This window comes from Athalia rosae, chromosome 2 (assembly GCF_917208135.1).
Source record: "Athalia rosae chromosome 2, iyAthRosa1.1, whole genome shotgun sequence".
Lineage (NCBI taxonomy): Eukaryota > Metazoa > Arthropoda > Insecta > Hymenoptera > Athaliidae > Athalia > Athalia rosae.
The window spans coordinates 6,055,375-6,069,848 of NC_064027.1; the positions used below are offsets into that span (position 1 = coordinate 6,055,375).

Sequence of the window (14,474 nt, forward strand, 5' to 3'; positions counted from 1 at the left end):
CTACGGGCCGTTAGAAGTTAACTACATATTCACAATCCACTATTCACAGGTAACAACTATTCTTCCCCAACGAGTAGAGATAAACGGATTTTCTTTCTGTGGAGAATACAAAAAGCGGGATCACCGGGATCAATTTCGGGACAAAAAGGACCACCTGTCAGCGTCTGATCACTCCACGTCCTGACCAGTTTGTCCGACGTCACGATATCATCCTATGATCAATGAATGTAATGGAGTCCGCTTCGAAGATTTCCCAATAGAAAATGTAAAATTTTATCCTTTCGAATACGTTAAATCCATTGTGCCGTTTGTTAGGTGAAAAAACGCGATGGATCTCGAGATGGGACGGGCTTAACGTAGATTCCCTCAATGGTAACTAATTCCGGAAATAAGGGATTATGCGAGCGAAGGAGAAAAGAGAATTAAAATTAAGAAATACCTTCGGAAACGGGTACGTGAGAACAGTCCGAACGGAGTCAAAGGTCAGCTCGTGGCGATCCTAATTTTTCACCACATTGTATATAACTATGTGTAGGTAGAGCTGTGTGTACGTACAGACGGGGCATCATGATGATTGAGATCGTAAATCCCAGAAAACCACGGGTGGTATACCGCTAATGAATTATCTCCAACATCCGGTGGGAGGAAAATAAGAAGACGAAGGATGCGGACAGGAAGGAATCCAGGGAGGGGAGTTCCCGAAAGACCTCCTTGTCCAGGGTCAGGATTTTTATAGGACATCCCGCGATCGTACTAGGGAGCAGAGGTAGCTGATTAACACGCGACAGGTTCTCTCGCCGAGAAATGTTATTACGTAGAGTTCAAGGACCCTATAAAAGTCCTTGGCAAGGACCACCGCGTTGTTTCACGCTGTAATTTCAATTACGGCGTATAAGCAAGGTGCTTCTTAGAAACACGCCAACGAAAGATTATTCGACGAGATGGCCTTGAATCCGCCGATCTTCGCCTCCCTCCGGGGGAAAAAGATCGACGCTCGATCCCCCGCGGACGATCTTTGAGCGATGAAAAGCCTCTGCCTAATTCCGAGAAGAAAAAGGGTGATTTTTCTTTCATCCGCATTTTCCGAAAGGCACGCGGTGACCGGTGGGCCCGGTTGAGTGTCGTAAAATTAAATCCCCAGTCAATGTCAGAGGTCGCGAGTCCAGTGGGACGGTCGAACGATCGAGCTTCCTTCCTTCAATTTTTTCCAACTTTACTCAATAAGTAAAAAGCCTGGACAATTAATGTCTCGTAATTTTAACGAATATATACGAGTCTTGTTAATTATACGCACACCGCGTACACGTATAGGTATACCGTAACGCAAACGCGCGTTTTACCTGTCTTAAAAAACAAACGGCCAATATGGTTAATGACGCGATGTTAAGTTCCGCGACGAAGCTAATTGATGATAATTAATATAATACCACCCACGCCTATTATGCCATGGATTCCCTCGTTGGGTATCGAAGGTTGATCGTAATTAACATTTCCTATAAACTCCGGCAACACTTTTATTAATCGAAGAGCCAACAACTGATGTTGCATTAGTCGAATACTTGAAATTTGTATCTTATTGGCAACGACTCGCCTCCATTCCTCGCCACGACTCGGAAGCCAATTAAAGCCGATTTCACCGCAGTGGTAGGAATATTTTACATTCGACCAACGAAGAAATCATCGATTACCATTCGTTCGCCGTGTACGGTTGCGTGGAGGCAACCCCGTATCGTTTCGTGCGGCTAATTCTTGCTCGGAAGTGATCATGTTTTCCAACTTGCGGTACATTCGCGAAGTACCTGCACATGCCTGTGACGCACATTAGAACTGCGCGCCTATGAATTCCTCCATTCCGTATCACCTCGTGCAGGTATCTGAAAGTGTAATCGAGGAGACATTGCGTCGTTCGAAAGATAGCGTATGCAGGATGTTTGCGAAATATCGGCGATAACCGGCAGAAATTATCTTTGTATGTAGATGGGAACCGGGGACATTAGATGGAAACAAGATACGGCCGGCGTCGAAATCGAACGATTATTCAGTAATTGATTTTCAATAATGTTTCCATAGATGACGAGCGAAGACGCTGCGTGGGCGAATGGAATTTCAGAGTGACGGGATGTCGGACGATATTTCGTGTCGGAGAGATTTTAACGCCGGTCACGTGGAAACAACCTTTATGCAACGGGGGGAAAAAAAGGTACGGTCAAATTCTCTGAGCCTCTCCGAAGCTTGATGGGCTTATCTAATTAACTTGGCGAAGTGATTTTTTTAGAAGCTTTTACTCGTCAAAAGTTTCACATAGTTAGATTTTCATCTGTACAACTATCTGTAGAGTATACGAAGATTGATCACCCGTTTGAGAAAAGAAAGAAATAGTTTTCGAGACAATGATGATCGATCCTTGAATTTTTTTCTCCTTTTTCTAACAATATGGCCTATAGATCTTCTATACGGCAAGTTTGCTTTCAGTCAAGATACACGTGATTTCGTTTTCAATATCATTCTTAAGTCGGTCATTCGAAAATCGTTCAAGAATTTTGATTAGAAAATTACGAGTAGGTATATCTGCAGGGGAAACCAAAATCAATTAGCTTTAATGATCCCAACTGCATTTATGCATCGATTAGATCAATTTTTTTCCTTTTTTTTTTCTAATTCTGGAATCCGAGCACAGAACAGGAAATTGACGGTCCGGTTTCTAATCCACGTTTCAAGCTTTCAGTCATATGAAAAAAGACTCGACAGGTTTTCTCATACATCATGTTTTTTTTTCTTCTTCTTCTTTTTTTTTTTCTCCAAATCAACCGGTATACCGTACACGTTATACGTACGCTACTTGGCGTAAGATTGTTATTTCAAATGAGGGGAAGAAAAAAAAAAAAAAGAAAAAATGAAAAAGGAAAACATCCCATAAAGTTTTCCCGCCGAAATATGCGGCACGTAATAATTATTTTTATGAGTTATCTGCGTATATAAACACGTCTGAAAATTGTCGAGTTACACGCGTGATGTAATAAATTAGACCCCCGCACGTTTAAAGTTTTCACGCTACAGTTTTACGCCAGTAAATGACGAGGTATAACAAAACTTTCCGCCCAGGGGTGGGCCTCGTTAATCTTCGGGGTCCCGGCGGCAACCCCGTGAGGTCCTATTCGGCCCACCTACTCTACACACACGAAAAATGTCAGTCGGTAGCCCATCAAGGCGGGTCCCACCCCGGAGACGAAAAAAAAGAAGTGAAAGAAACGAAAAAAATAAATAAATAGAATAAAGAGAGAGGGAAAACAGTGAAAACAGAAATTAGTCCCTCGATTGAGATCTACATTATGCTTTCCCATCGGGGTGCTTCGGATTCCTCTCTCGGCACTTTGACTATTTTTGAAACGGTTATACATCTTATTTTTGGTTTACAGTTCGGAAGACGATACTTGGGAATGAAAAATTTGACGTTTGTCATCGCGCTGGATTTCCTTCTTCCAATTCTCTACTCCGTTTCTTTCCCGTCTCTTTGAAATCGTTTGTTCGCCGAAGGGTATATATATATACGGCATGAGGAAGTTGTCTCTAATTTCATGTTCGCGCTCGGTCTTCTTTAATACCCTCGCTGTTTTGCGCGAGAAACGTACAACAAATAATTGTTGGCAGCGGTAAGGCCGCGGATATTCCGACGCAGCTGCGAATCGCATCCACTGTTTTATTTTGCACAAGAATGAAGCGTGACCACGTTCGTTCCTGAACCGATGCTGTCTGAGAAACCGGGGGGGAAACTCGGTGCTAAAAACGTCCACGTGATGCTCCCCTAAACTTAGGCCAAGTGGTATTGAAATCCGAGCGGGGAAATGCAACCAAGTGTATATATTAGCACCAGGAAGTTGGAACGTAGATTGGACAGAAATTTGGACGACGTTTACCGATTCTAGAATCTTCTTCGTGGCTCTCGGTAATGTCGCTTGTATACCTCTATACCTAACGATGTGTAATAATTATACGTCAGTCTCATCCTGATCAACGACCTTTGTGTATATGATAAAATAATAAACAAAGAGACACACGTCTCATGCCTATGAAACACGATGAGAAATAGGCGTGAAACGTCGCACGTACATCTCTTACAAAAGTTACAAGTTACGAGTTACAAGCCAGGCGGATGCGTGTCTCGAATTGTCAAGGACTTCTGTCTATAACGCAGCTGTGCGCGTCCAATCGAATAATTTCCCTCGAGCCGTAAATTATCCAGCGTTGATTAATATCGGTATGGAGATAAAAGCGCATCGCGAAAAATCGATCGAGAATTGTTGAGAATTTGCTCATTTTGCGCAACCGATTTTGGTTTCAAACGAGCGGACGACGCGGAATTGAAAAGCACTTTTTTGTCGTCGTCTCTTCGGAATACGTATCAAGTTGGTGCACATTTGTTATGTACGACCAGTAGCGAGTTCTAGAGATCGTAATTTGTCTCTCTCGAGACGTTTGTATGGGTTTTAGGTTCGTTGACGACTGCGATTTATGATAAATAATAATTACAAGATCTTTTTGTCAGGAGCTCGCTGACGGTCGTACGGCGAACGGTTGAATATTAATTGCACTTGAAACGCGCGTTATAGGTACATAAAGTAGTTTGTACGATATGAGGCAATTCACCGTTTCAAAACGCGACTCCGTCGGCTATAATAGATTTGACTGTCGGAAATTCACGCTCGATGATTCTGGACAATCGTATAACGAGAGCATCCGGAGAATCGGAATGTATGAAATATAATTTTGAAGAATTCCTTTTTTCATTCTTCAACATTTTTAGGATCCCACGCATCGGAGTGACGCACTCACGTTGTTATTTCTTCCATGTCATCCTTGCGCTTGCCCCCGATAAGCGTAATGGGGTTGGTTGGTGCAGGTTGACATAAATAAAAGTCGAAAGATACCGGAGAGGGAAAAGAGAAGATGCGGGTCACGGAGGCACTCCATTTTCCAAGTTTTACTTTGAATTATTCAAGATCACCTGACAATGAACCGGAGTAACCCAAATGACTTGAAAAGGTACTTAAGTAGCCTTAAAAAGATGACTCATTGTCTTCGCTTGGAAATGAAATGTTAGAAAATTTACCGCAATAAGTTAAGAAAACGAAAAAGTGCATTGATACGAAACGTCACGGTGAAGGGGAATGACGACGGTCGACAATCTCCATGCACGTTCGTATTCCTCCTCCGTTTTTTCAAGCGGAAGAAAGATTTGTCAAATAAAAATGAAAAACCGAATTCAAAAATTCCGCACGTTCATCATATTTCGAAACCTGCGGGTATAAAACAGTCGAGATAAAGTGTCGCATATATGATTTGTCGAATCAATTACCATTAGGATTTCGTCAGTATCAACACGGTGTAAGATTAGGTCATAATCGGTGCACAGCTACTCGTTTGAAGTGAACTTTTTTGTTCCAAGTCTTTTTTTTTTCTTTTTTTTTTCTTTTTGTAAAAAAGGTTCGTTTCTTTTTATAACCAGCTCCTAACGGGTTAACGATATCGACGTTGCAGTACACGTGTATAACGTGCAGCCCACATATGAAGCGCATATATAAGTATACCTTCTGCACGCGCTAGACGGAGAGGACGCTAACATGTCGCGTGTGATGTGTGATGGGAATCTGGAACGTGAAGCACTGCTATTCGAAGTGTGAAAAACGTTGGATGTGCGCTTCATCGATTCTCAACCGATAAATCAAATGGGATGTGGGGAAAATAAGAAAGGATCAAAGGTAACGTGTACAAGATGCAAAATGACATCGAAACTGCAAGTGGCACACGTACGGAGTGACAACATTTTGATCGGTGATTCTACAAAGTATATGAAAAAAAAAAAAAAAAACAATCCCGATCCTATGAGCTTCTCACCGTTATTTTGAAAATGAAGATGCGCGATGAAAAATCCCGTCATTCGGGTAAAGAAAATGTCCTCCATATCGTTGTTCGGTTTGTATCGAATCGTGGGGATGCAGCTGGGTTTCGTGGAAGAAGCTGACTTGATTTTTAAGTATCATACGGGAAGGTGCAGTATGCGCTCAGTCCTCGTTGTGAGTTGAATATCAAATTACGCTTCGTTATATACGTACGTACCTACCTACCTACCGAGAAGAATGCAGACGTAACATAAGGACGTGAGATAACGTGAGGTGTGAAATAAGATTACGATGTAGGTACGTTATCTCGTCTCAGCGGACTTTTTCTCTCAAATTTTATACCAAAGTATAAGAGAGTATACAAAGTGATATCGTCAACGCGTCCGATTGTAAGCAAGGGTGAGAAAATTTTTTCGCCCTTTTTTTTTTTTTTCTTCCTTCGAGAACTGCAACGCGACGCGATTTTAATGGCGATCCGCTGCGAGCCTCGCAACTGCGGCTGTTGCGGCTATTAGCTCATCTCGTTCCCTTCTTAGAGTCCTGAAGTGATTCGTGGAATCATCGAGTTGCAAGAACAACGTGCAACGTGCGTACAAAAGTGCGATTATTTCGACCCTGACGCATAGCTGCGGATACCGAGCGTCTAGTTCGGCGGACTCTCATCTCTTGTCAGTTGTCAGTCGTTCGATCTGGACCGTATCGCGATCGAAACGCGATGATCGAGAAATGCAAGTTCTAATTTTACATACTTGACTCATCGACTTTATCCGAAAACTTCTGGCTTCCTGCCCGCGGTCTGCGTCGCGGAGGTGACGGATTGTGGGTCAAGAAATTCTTCGTCATTTAATATCTGTCTTTTAAATCTCACCCCCCTTCCATGTTCCCAGTCTCTCCGTCTCTTCCGGTGGATTTTTGCATTCATCAGGACGAATTCCGCGAGGGAATTATTTCTGGAAATTGCGAGGCCCCTCCGGGCTTTCGACTTTTCATCCTTGAGAATTTTCTCGAGGCAGTCGGCGTTTCAGACTATAATTATTGCCCCGCAGCGACGACCGGAGCAGCCACGCAGAAATATCAAGGGACAGCCACCAGCTTTGGGAAGACAGTTGAAAGAACGGACGATAGCGACGATGCAGCGGCAGCAACGACCCGCTTATATAAATACAGAACACTTCCGTAATACCGAAATACGTTTTTAGTGATTTACGCGGAGACCCAACAGAGGAGAGTCCCGCAACTCCCGCCTAACGAGGACATTATTACACTCCGATTCTGGGTTAACTGACGCCGCCGACTCCCAGTTCTCGACCGATATCGCTTCTCCCATCACCTTTTTTCACCTCTGACCTTTGTCTCGTCGGACAAAGAATATTCGTATCCGAGGAATTATTTTTCTCACAAAAAAGTCAACTCGCGACGCGTGCGTCGCGTGCACGGTGTTTTTTTTCATGAAAATCACTCGAATAACGCGTATAATTCAGGTAGGAGGAAGCCTAGGGCATAGGGCCACTTATTCCCTGCTCATCCGATAGGATTACGTGGGCGTGTGCTTTATACACCGGCGCTATACCTACGTCTACGATAATACCACGGCTTACTAAAATCATGCGAGTATAACGAGAGATGGAAAGCTCTTCGCTGCCACTTCTCGGTATTCGAAATAAAGGGCTAGCCGATGATTGTACTTTAATTTCAAGTAGGGGACGTCCTCCGCGCGTCAAAGGAAACAACGTACGTCCGTAAGTGACGGCGCTCATATATATATTTTTTTTTCTTTTTTTTTTGCCGGGTTAAACGCAGGCCTGGAAAAACGCAAAAATTATCGTGTCATTTCCTCGCCACACTCGCAACGGTTAAGATCTTTTTTTTTCCATCGGCGTGACGCGCGTCGTCGTCACGGGACCGATCAGCCACGTATCACGATCAAGGGAATGACAAGTTGGACGAGTAAATTTAATAAATATTTATCAGGTAATCAAAAATGTAACCAGGCGCTGGGTGTTTCATTTTTTCAGAGCGGTGGGGTGCGGTGGATGCCGAGAATGAATCTCTTCGCGACGAAGAGCGGGAAAAAAAAAAAGCAAAAAGATCAAACCGCATCGTGAATTAGAACGCGATGCATATTGAAAAGGACACTTATCACCGGGCGAATCCGAAACGAATGCGAGAAACAGATTTCTAGTTGTTATATTATATGTATACGCGAGCACGTCCAGCTACACCGATGTCGTAAATAAGAAAGTCCGATTTTTTCTGAAACATTGAATTTCTCGATTGGATAACCAAGCCGACGTTGGATAGAAATTAACGAATATATAGGCTCATGTAAATTCGATGGAAATCACGAGGATAATGATAACAATAATGATTTCGATACAATCATCGATTGATAGAATTATAACACATCGAATTAATAAGCGTTCGAACATAGGAGTGAGTCGCGGTCGGTAATAATTTTCATTCCAATTAGCAATTAGTCTTCGTCGAGTGGTCAACTGCTGCGTATTATAGCCGTGCGTTTGCAATTATGAAATTATTATGTCTGCCGCTGTAGTCGCGTGTTAATTGCTTATACCTATATACTTATGTCGATCATTTATTGCAGTTGGCGTCAATGATCCTTATCCAACCTTTAACGGACCCTAACGCGGGCCCTACCCACCTCAATTTCCTACCTATGCGTAAGGAAAGTTAAGGCAGGCCCGCCACGACTCGGTCTCCGGGTTCGAAAACAGGGGGGAAAAAAAAATACATTTTTTTTTTTTTTATTAATAAACACGTATAATAACAATGATAAAAATAACGAGTTGGGCACGTTTTGAATTGCTTGCAAACCAGGAAATAATATTTTATAACCCCTCGAGTGCGAAACGAGACGTGATATTTTATCGCCTCGAGGGTCAAAGGTCACGCGGTACCCAAACGGTCAAGCTTTCAAAACGAACGTTGTGTATCACATAACATATCATATGAAAGCTTCGCGCGTACGTTTCGCCATTGGATAACATTTTTTTTTGGTTTTTTTTGGGTTTTGTCGTTATCGCGTCGAGATGAAAGGAGGGCTGATCGAGTCGATCGACGAACAAATTTTCCCGTTTTTTGTTTTATTTGACATAATTTTTCGTAGCTACGTCGGATGTATGTTTTCTTTGGGCTTTCTCTCGTCAGAGTGTTTCCGCATGTTTGCTGCCGTGCGTGTAGTCGAGACATTATTTCGGAGGGATCGGATCGCAGCTGTCAAAATTTCGGGCTTATTTGATTTGCTCGCACGGAGTTCGCTGCGTTGAACAATGTTTGTTTTATATTCAGCTGTTAATATTCGATCCCAATAATATTTTCAATGAGCTTAAGATAGGAGCGTTATTTATATTATTTGTTACGAATTACCCGCTGCTCGTAACCGTCGACTGGTCGTGACGTCGCGAGATGGGCTCGGCCGGTCGAATCGTCGATGTGCGTCAAATCGTTGGATTCTTTTTTTTCTTCGACGATATTACAAGTACGCGTTAAGAGCTCGGTTTTATTATCGTGCCGCGCTAACGAGAAAATTAGGTGAAATTTCGTGGTACGAAATAAAAATTTTACGGTCTTAATTCCCTCGACCCAGATAGCCCTGGGGGCCCCCCCCCCCATTTCACTTTTATTAATATCCCTGATTATCGTTTTTATCTCACATGTATACGGGTAAAAGAAACTTTTCCGTCACGCCGAAGAAATACAGCGACGCGTGGATATCGCGACAATAATTTTCCACGAGATCTTCCAGCAAAGTGCGAGAATCGTGCAATCGATTAATTTGACCCCGCAAACGAACGGCATAAATCAATAATTAATAACACCAACGTCGTCGGATTGAATGAATGATCTCGATGGCAGCAACAGCGGCCAGATGTAGATCGATCGAGGATTATCGAACAGCCAGAAACTATTCGGTTGGATAGCCGCGTTTCACGGTGATAAAATATTTTTGCCCGCCGATCAAGTGGACACGTGGAACACATGTGAGTTTTTTTTTTAAAAAGCGACCGACCGACACCGCGCACGCCGTGCGTATTGCATGCGTGCGTATACGCGCGTATTGTGTATACAGCGTCCGTTGGATTCTTCTCGAAAATATTTTGTTGGCCCTCAAACAGCGGCGGCAGCAGCAGCGGCAGCTACTACTCGTCTTCGGTACATGACTCACGGAGCCCCGAACAACACCAGACGGTTGTGCACTGTTCCGAAAATTATTTTCGTCCGTGGAATGCAGACGTTCCCTTGATACGTGCATCTTATTTCGGAATTATATATACACACAATACATCTGTATATTGTAGGTGCATTAGAATTCCAGTTAGCGCATACCTACTTGAAGATAGCCCAAAGAATTTTTCGTTGCAAAAAGAAGGAGGAGAGGAAACGAGCAATGTAAATAAACAGATATTTATACAGCTACTTCGGGGTGGCGTGGTGGTCCGATGTCTCTTCTCGTCTATTGAATAATCCCCAATTTATATAAGTCTCAACGGTTGAGATGCTGGAAATTCTTGGTCAAATTACTTCGAATTCTTAGATCGATCGAATTTCTCACCTAGTTCGCCGCAGATGCGGCGTGTATCCTTCGAGGAGCGAAGGATTCGAAGAAAGGGTGCGCTCCAAAAATTCGGAAAGGATCACAGCCGCGCGCCATGTCGCGAAAATTCATGCATCGAGAGAGGCACAACCGACGCTCGTTCGTCGCTTCGTGCAATGGGAATTCCATTATGTTTGGCATTGAAGAATGCAATAAATGAAGACATCATTCCGAATGCCGTCTGCTGTTAGATCGAATAATCTAACGAAACGGTGTGATGAACCCAACCTAACTTTCACGGGTTTATTACAGTTGTTGCATGGATACTGCAGCGGACGGCGTCGTATGCATGTGGGTATGTACGTCGGGCAAAGGGCAGATTAATGGTGTCGATATTTCATTGAATGCATTATACATACACACGGGTATATACAGTACATTGCACACGAGTAACGCTGCAGAATTAATTCTAACGATTGCTGTACCGTACCGCAGGCCCACAGCTCGCTTTCAACAGCTGGCTGTTGCCGGAGTCTGCAGTGTACGTACGTACGTACGTACATGCGGCGTATAATGCACCGATCGCGATGAACTTTTTACCGCGAGATTTATCGATCATTTCAAATTTATTATTATTATAAGTATACGTATTTTTATACTTGTGCCGTACGAACGCGTATAGATATAAGTTGCGCTCGCAGCTGGCCCTAAAAATATCAATTTTTTTTCTTGCTGCAGTTACAATTGCCATTAGCTACGGTGCGCAGTGCTTCGAAATTTTTTATCCATCCCCCTTCGGTTTTTTATTGGTTTTTTTTTTTTTTTTTTATTCAGCTCGTTGCCATTTCGGAAGCATGAGTGTTTTCACTTTTTCACGCTGATGGCCAACTTTTTTGCGAGCTAAAGTCGAAGGTAACTTTGAGATGCAAAAGTGAATCCCACAAATATAGGTATATATAGATGGAATCGCGTGCGATTAGTGATTACGAAAGAGGTGCAAATTTCTCCAGTAGCTTCCTGGATTCGAGTTGCAGGTTAGCAAAGATTACCCTTAATAAGAGGTATCTTGATCCCCGATCTCATCGGACCAGAGCTTACGCGATCTGATCGGGAAGGGCGAGGAGTGCGCACTGCCCACTTCGAAGGCGCCGCAATGACTAGCGGTGCATTTAGAAAAGCGGTGCATGCGGTGTATGCTATGCATGTGATTAGGAGATGAATATTGGCCATTTCATGCCAAATCATGAAATTAGCTCTCAAACCTGATAATTCAACATTTTTCGGTTTCTTCTTCGTACAATACAGTTCTGATCGGATGAATCATGAATCACATATTTGTTTCCAATTTTCTGAACTATCTGAACAGATGCCAGTTTGACCTGCGTGTACCTACACATAGTTAGATCTTTCAATTTTATCCTCTTACGCACAAATTCGTTGATTCAATTAAGCAGCGAATTTTTCCCATCGAGATATCTTAATTTTTCTACTCCGAAAAGTGAACAATTGGCGATAACTCGATCAATTTTATAGATCAATCATTTTTACTTCCAGAATCGGATTCCCGAGATCAAATTCCATAAGAATAGCATACGAAATCCACGAATTTTTTTTTTTATCCCCGACCCCGAAATCGAAGAAACTCCAACTCCCTTTAAATATTTCGATTTTTGGGCCAAAAATTAAATAGTTTGAAAATCGTTCGTATGGCACTTTTCTGACGTATTTTGACCTCAGGAATCCAAATCTGAAAGAAAAATTGATCTATCTATAAAATTAACCGAGTTATCGCCAATTTTCAGCTTTTTGGAGTCAAAAATAAAAAATTGATTTTTTATTCTATCTTAATGTAATTTGAGCTCAGGAATCCGAATCCGGAAGAAAAATTGATCTATCTTCAAAAATAATCGAGATATCCCCATTTTTTCGCAATTTTTGGTACAAATTTGAGGATATCTCGAAGGGAAAAAATCGTAGCTCGATTTGGACGACGGATTCGTGTTCCTGAGGTCAAAATACATAAGAAAAGTGCCATACGATCAATTTTAAAAAATAAAAATTTTTGGTCAAAATTTGAAAAAATCGTAAGGGGTACCCCTTGGAAAAATCTCAAATTTTGGTCAAAATTTTTTATTTTTTAAAATTGATCGTATGGCACTTTTTTTTATGTATTTTGACCCCAGGAACACGATTCCGTTGAGTAAATTGAGCTACGATTTTTTCCCTTCGAGATATCTCCATTTTTATGCTAAAAAAAGCGAAAAATTGGCGATAACTCGATCAATTTTATAGGTAGACGAATTTAACTTCTGAATTCGGATTCCTGAGATCAAAATACATAAGAATAGCATATAAAAAAAAATACGTTTTTTCGATCCAAAATTGACAAAATTCCATGGGGTACCCCTTTGGATTTTCTCGATTTGTGGGCGGAAAATGAAATATTTCAAAAATCGATTGATGGGCACTTTTCTAACGAAAAGGGTGAGGTCAAAAATCGACAACGATTCAATTCAAATTGAACATTTTTCCAATCGTTCGAGCAAATATTCCCAAACGTATTTTGACAACCGCAATGTGAAACTGTACGCGCGCGTCGAGTGCTTCGGTATAACCGTGTATAACTGAAATTGCGTTAACCTATCGCTGAATTTTTTGGGGTCGGACTCACGTCAATTAACTGCATCCACGCATGTGACTAATAAAATAATGAACCTGCTTCCGGGGACAGTTTGTTTCAATAAACTAATCGGAGTTTCATAAGTATAGTAATTAATTATCCGCGGTGTGAACAGCTAGTCTAAAACGGTATAACAGCCCTTTTGTTACGCAACTCGATTCATTCCACCGGGTCTCTTACCATGCAAACCTAATATCCAAGGATACGAACGTTTGCATGGCGCAACAATGTGCACCGTTCGCCGGCGCTATGAAATTTATAATTTAAGGACTCAATTTACCGCGATAGATTAGCCCAGCACGAGTTAATTAGCTGCGGTATTCGCGATCGAACGGCGACACGATATCGGTGGAACGATACGAAGATAAAATATACATCTATAAATATAAACTGTGCAGATAAATAACAATGCGCTCGGTCGTTGTACAGATGCATATCTCTCTCGCAGGCATATCCTGCAGCAGCAGCAGCAGCAAGTGTGAATTATTTCCCAATCTCCTCGCCTTCGAGACTCTCGTTCGTACGAAAATCCCGCATGTACGCAATCCGTACTCGATTCCTGCGCTCACCTATTATCGCTAACGTGGAATACAATATCTCGCTAACGAGTTTTCCGCGTTATTTGTCATCGCGGTGCAGCACTTCCTCATCCGTGATCAGGACTCTCCTGCCTCATGTTACGTGTACGATTCTTTCTTAATTAAGCAGAAATTTTTTTCGTATCACTCTTACCAAAATCCAAGGTATTCTCTGAAACGTATTATCTTTTGAATTGAAAGAGCGTTGATGATAACTCACATAAAACGAAAGTTCGACGGTGTGCCATTCTTTTGGTACGCATGTCCTGTGCGCGATGCAGCATCCCGTGTCATCGGCGCATCTGTGAAGAATTGTGCAATGTGGGTTGTAATTTTTCGTGGGATTCGGGTGGACGTCCGTTACCGAAATAACCCTCGGCCTCGGCCACCTGCACGTCCCCTCTCGGTGCATCCTTCGCACGTGGTCAATCGCCTTCGTGATCTCGTTCTCTGTAACTCCCAGGTAGAAAAAAAAAAAAAGAACGACATTAATTATTTCGCTTTATTCCACAATTTCGTTGTATCGCGTTACGGAGGATCAACGGAAAAGGAATGGGGAAAAAAATTTTTGGAAAAAAAAAAACCGGGTCCACGATAAACGTGAGTAATTATGTCGGCGGAAGCCGAACGGAGCTGAGAAGAACTCTTGACAAACGTTCGACGATCTTTTGGCTGTCAGTACGGGATAATTCCCTTGAAGTTGCGCTAAGCGCGTTCCTCGTTTGAAATATAAGTGTCAAATACGTCAGCGCGTTCTCCAAAGA

At 42.4% G+C, this 14,474-nt stretch overlaps 1 protein-coding gene across 4 annotated transcripts in view; it reads right to left on the minus strand.

Annotated features, from left to right (window-relative positions):
- LOC105684680 (sarcoplasmic reticulum histidine-rich calcium-binding protein-like) overlaps nucleotides 1-14,474 on the minus strand; it is a 70,545-nt gene that overhangs the window by 20,945 nt on the left and 35,126 nt on the right. For 2 of the 4 annotated variants that reach the window (XM_048649851.1, XM_048649852.1), the window contains exon 3: nucleotides 13,931-14,169. In XM_048649851.1, the coding sequence (XP_048505808.1) occupies nucleotides 13,931-14,169 (239 nt within the window). The remainder of the gene's footprint in view (nucleotides 1-13,930; nucleotides 14,170-14,474) is intronic. The other 2 variants (XM_048649853.1, XM_048649854.1) reach the window with 2 other exon arrangements.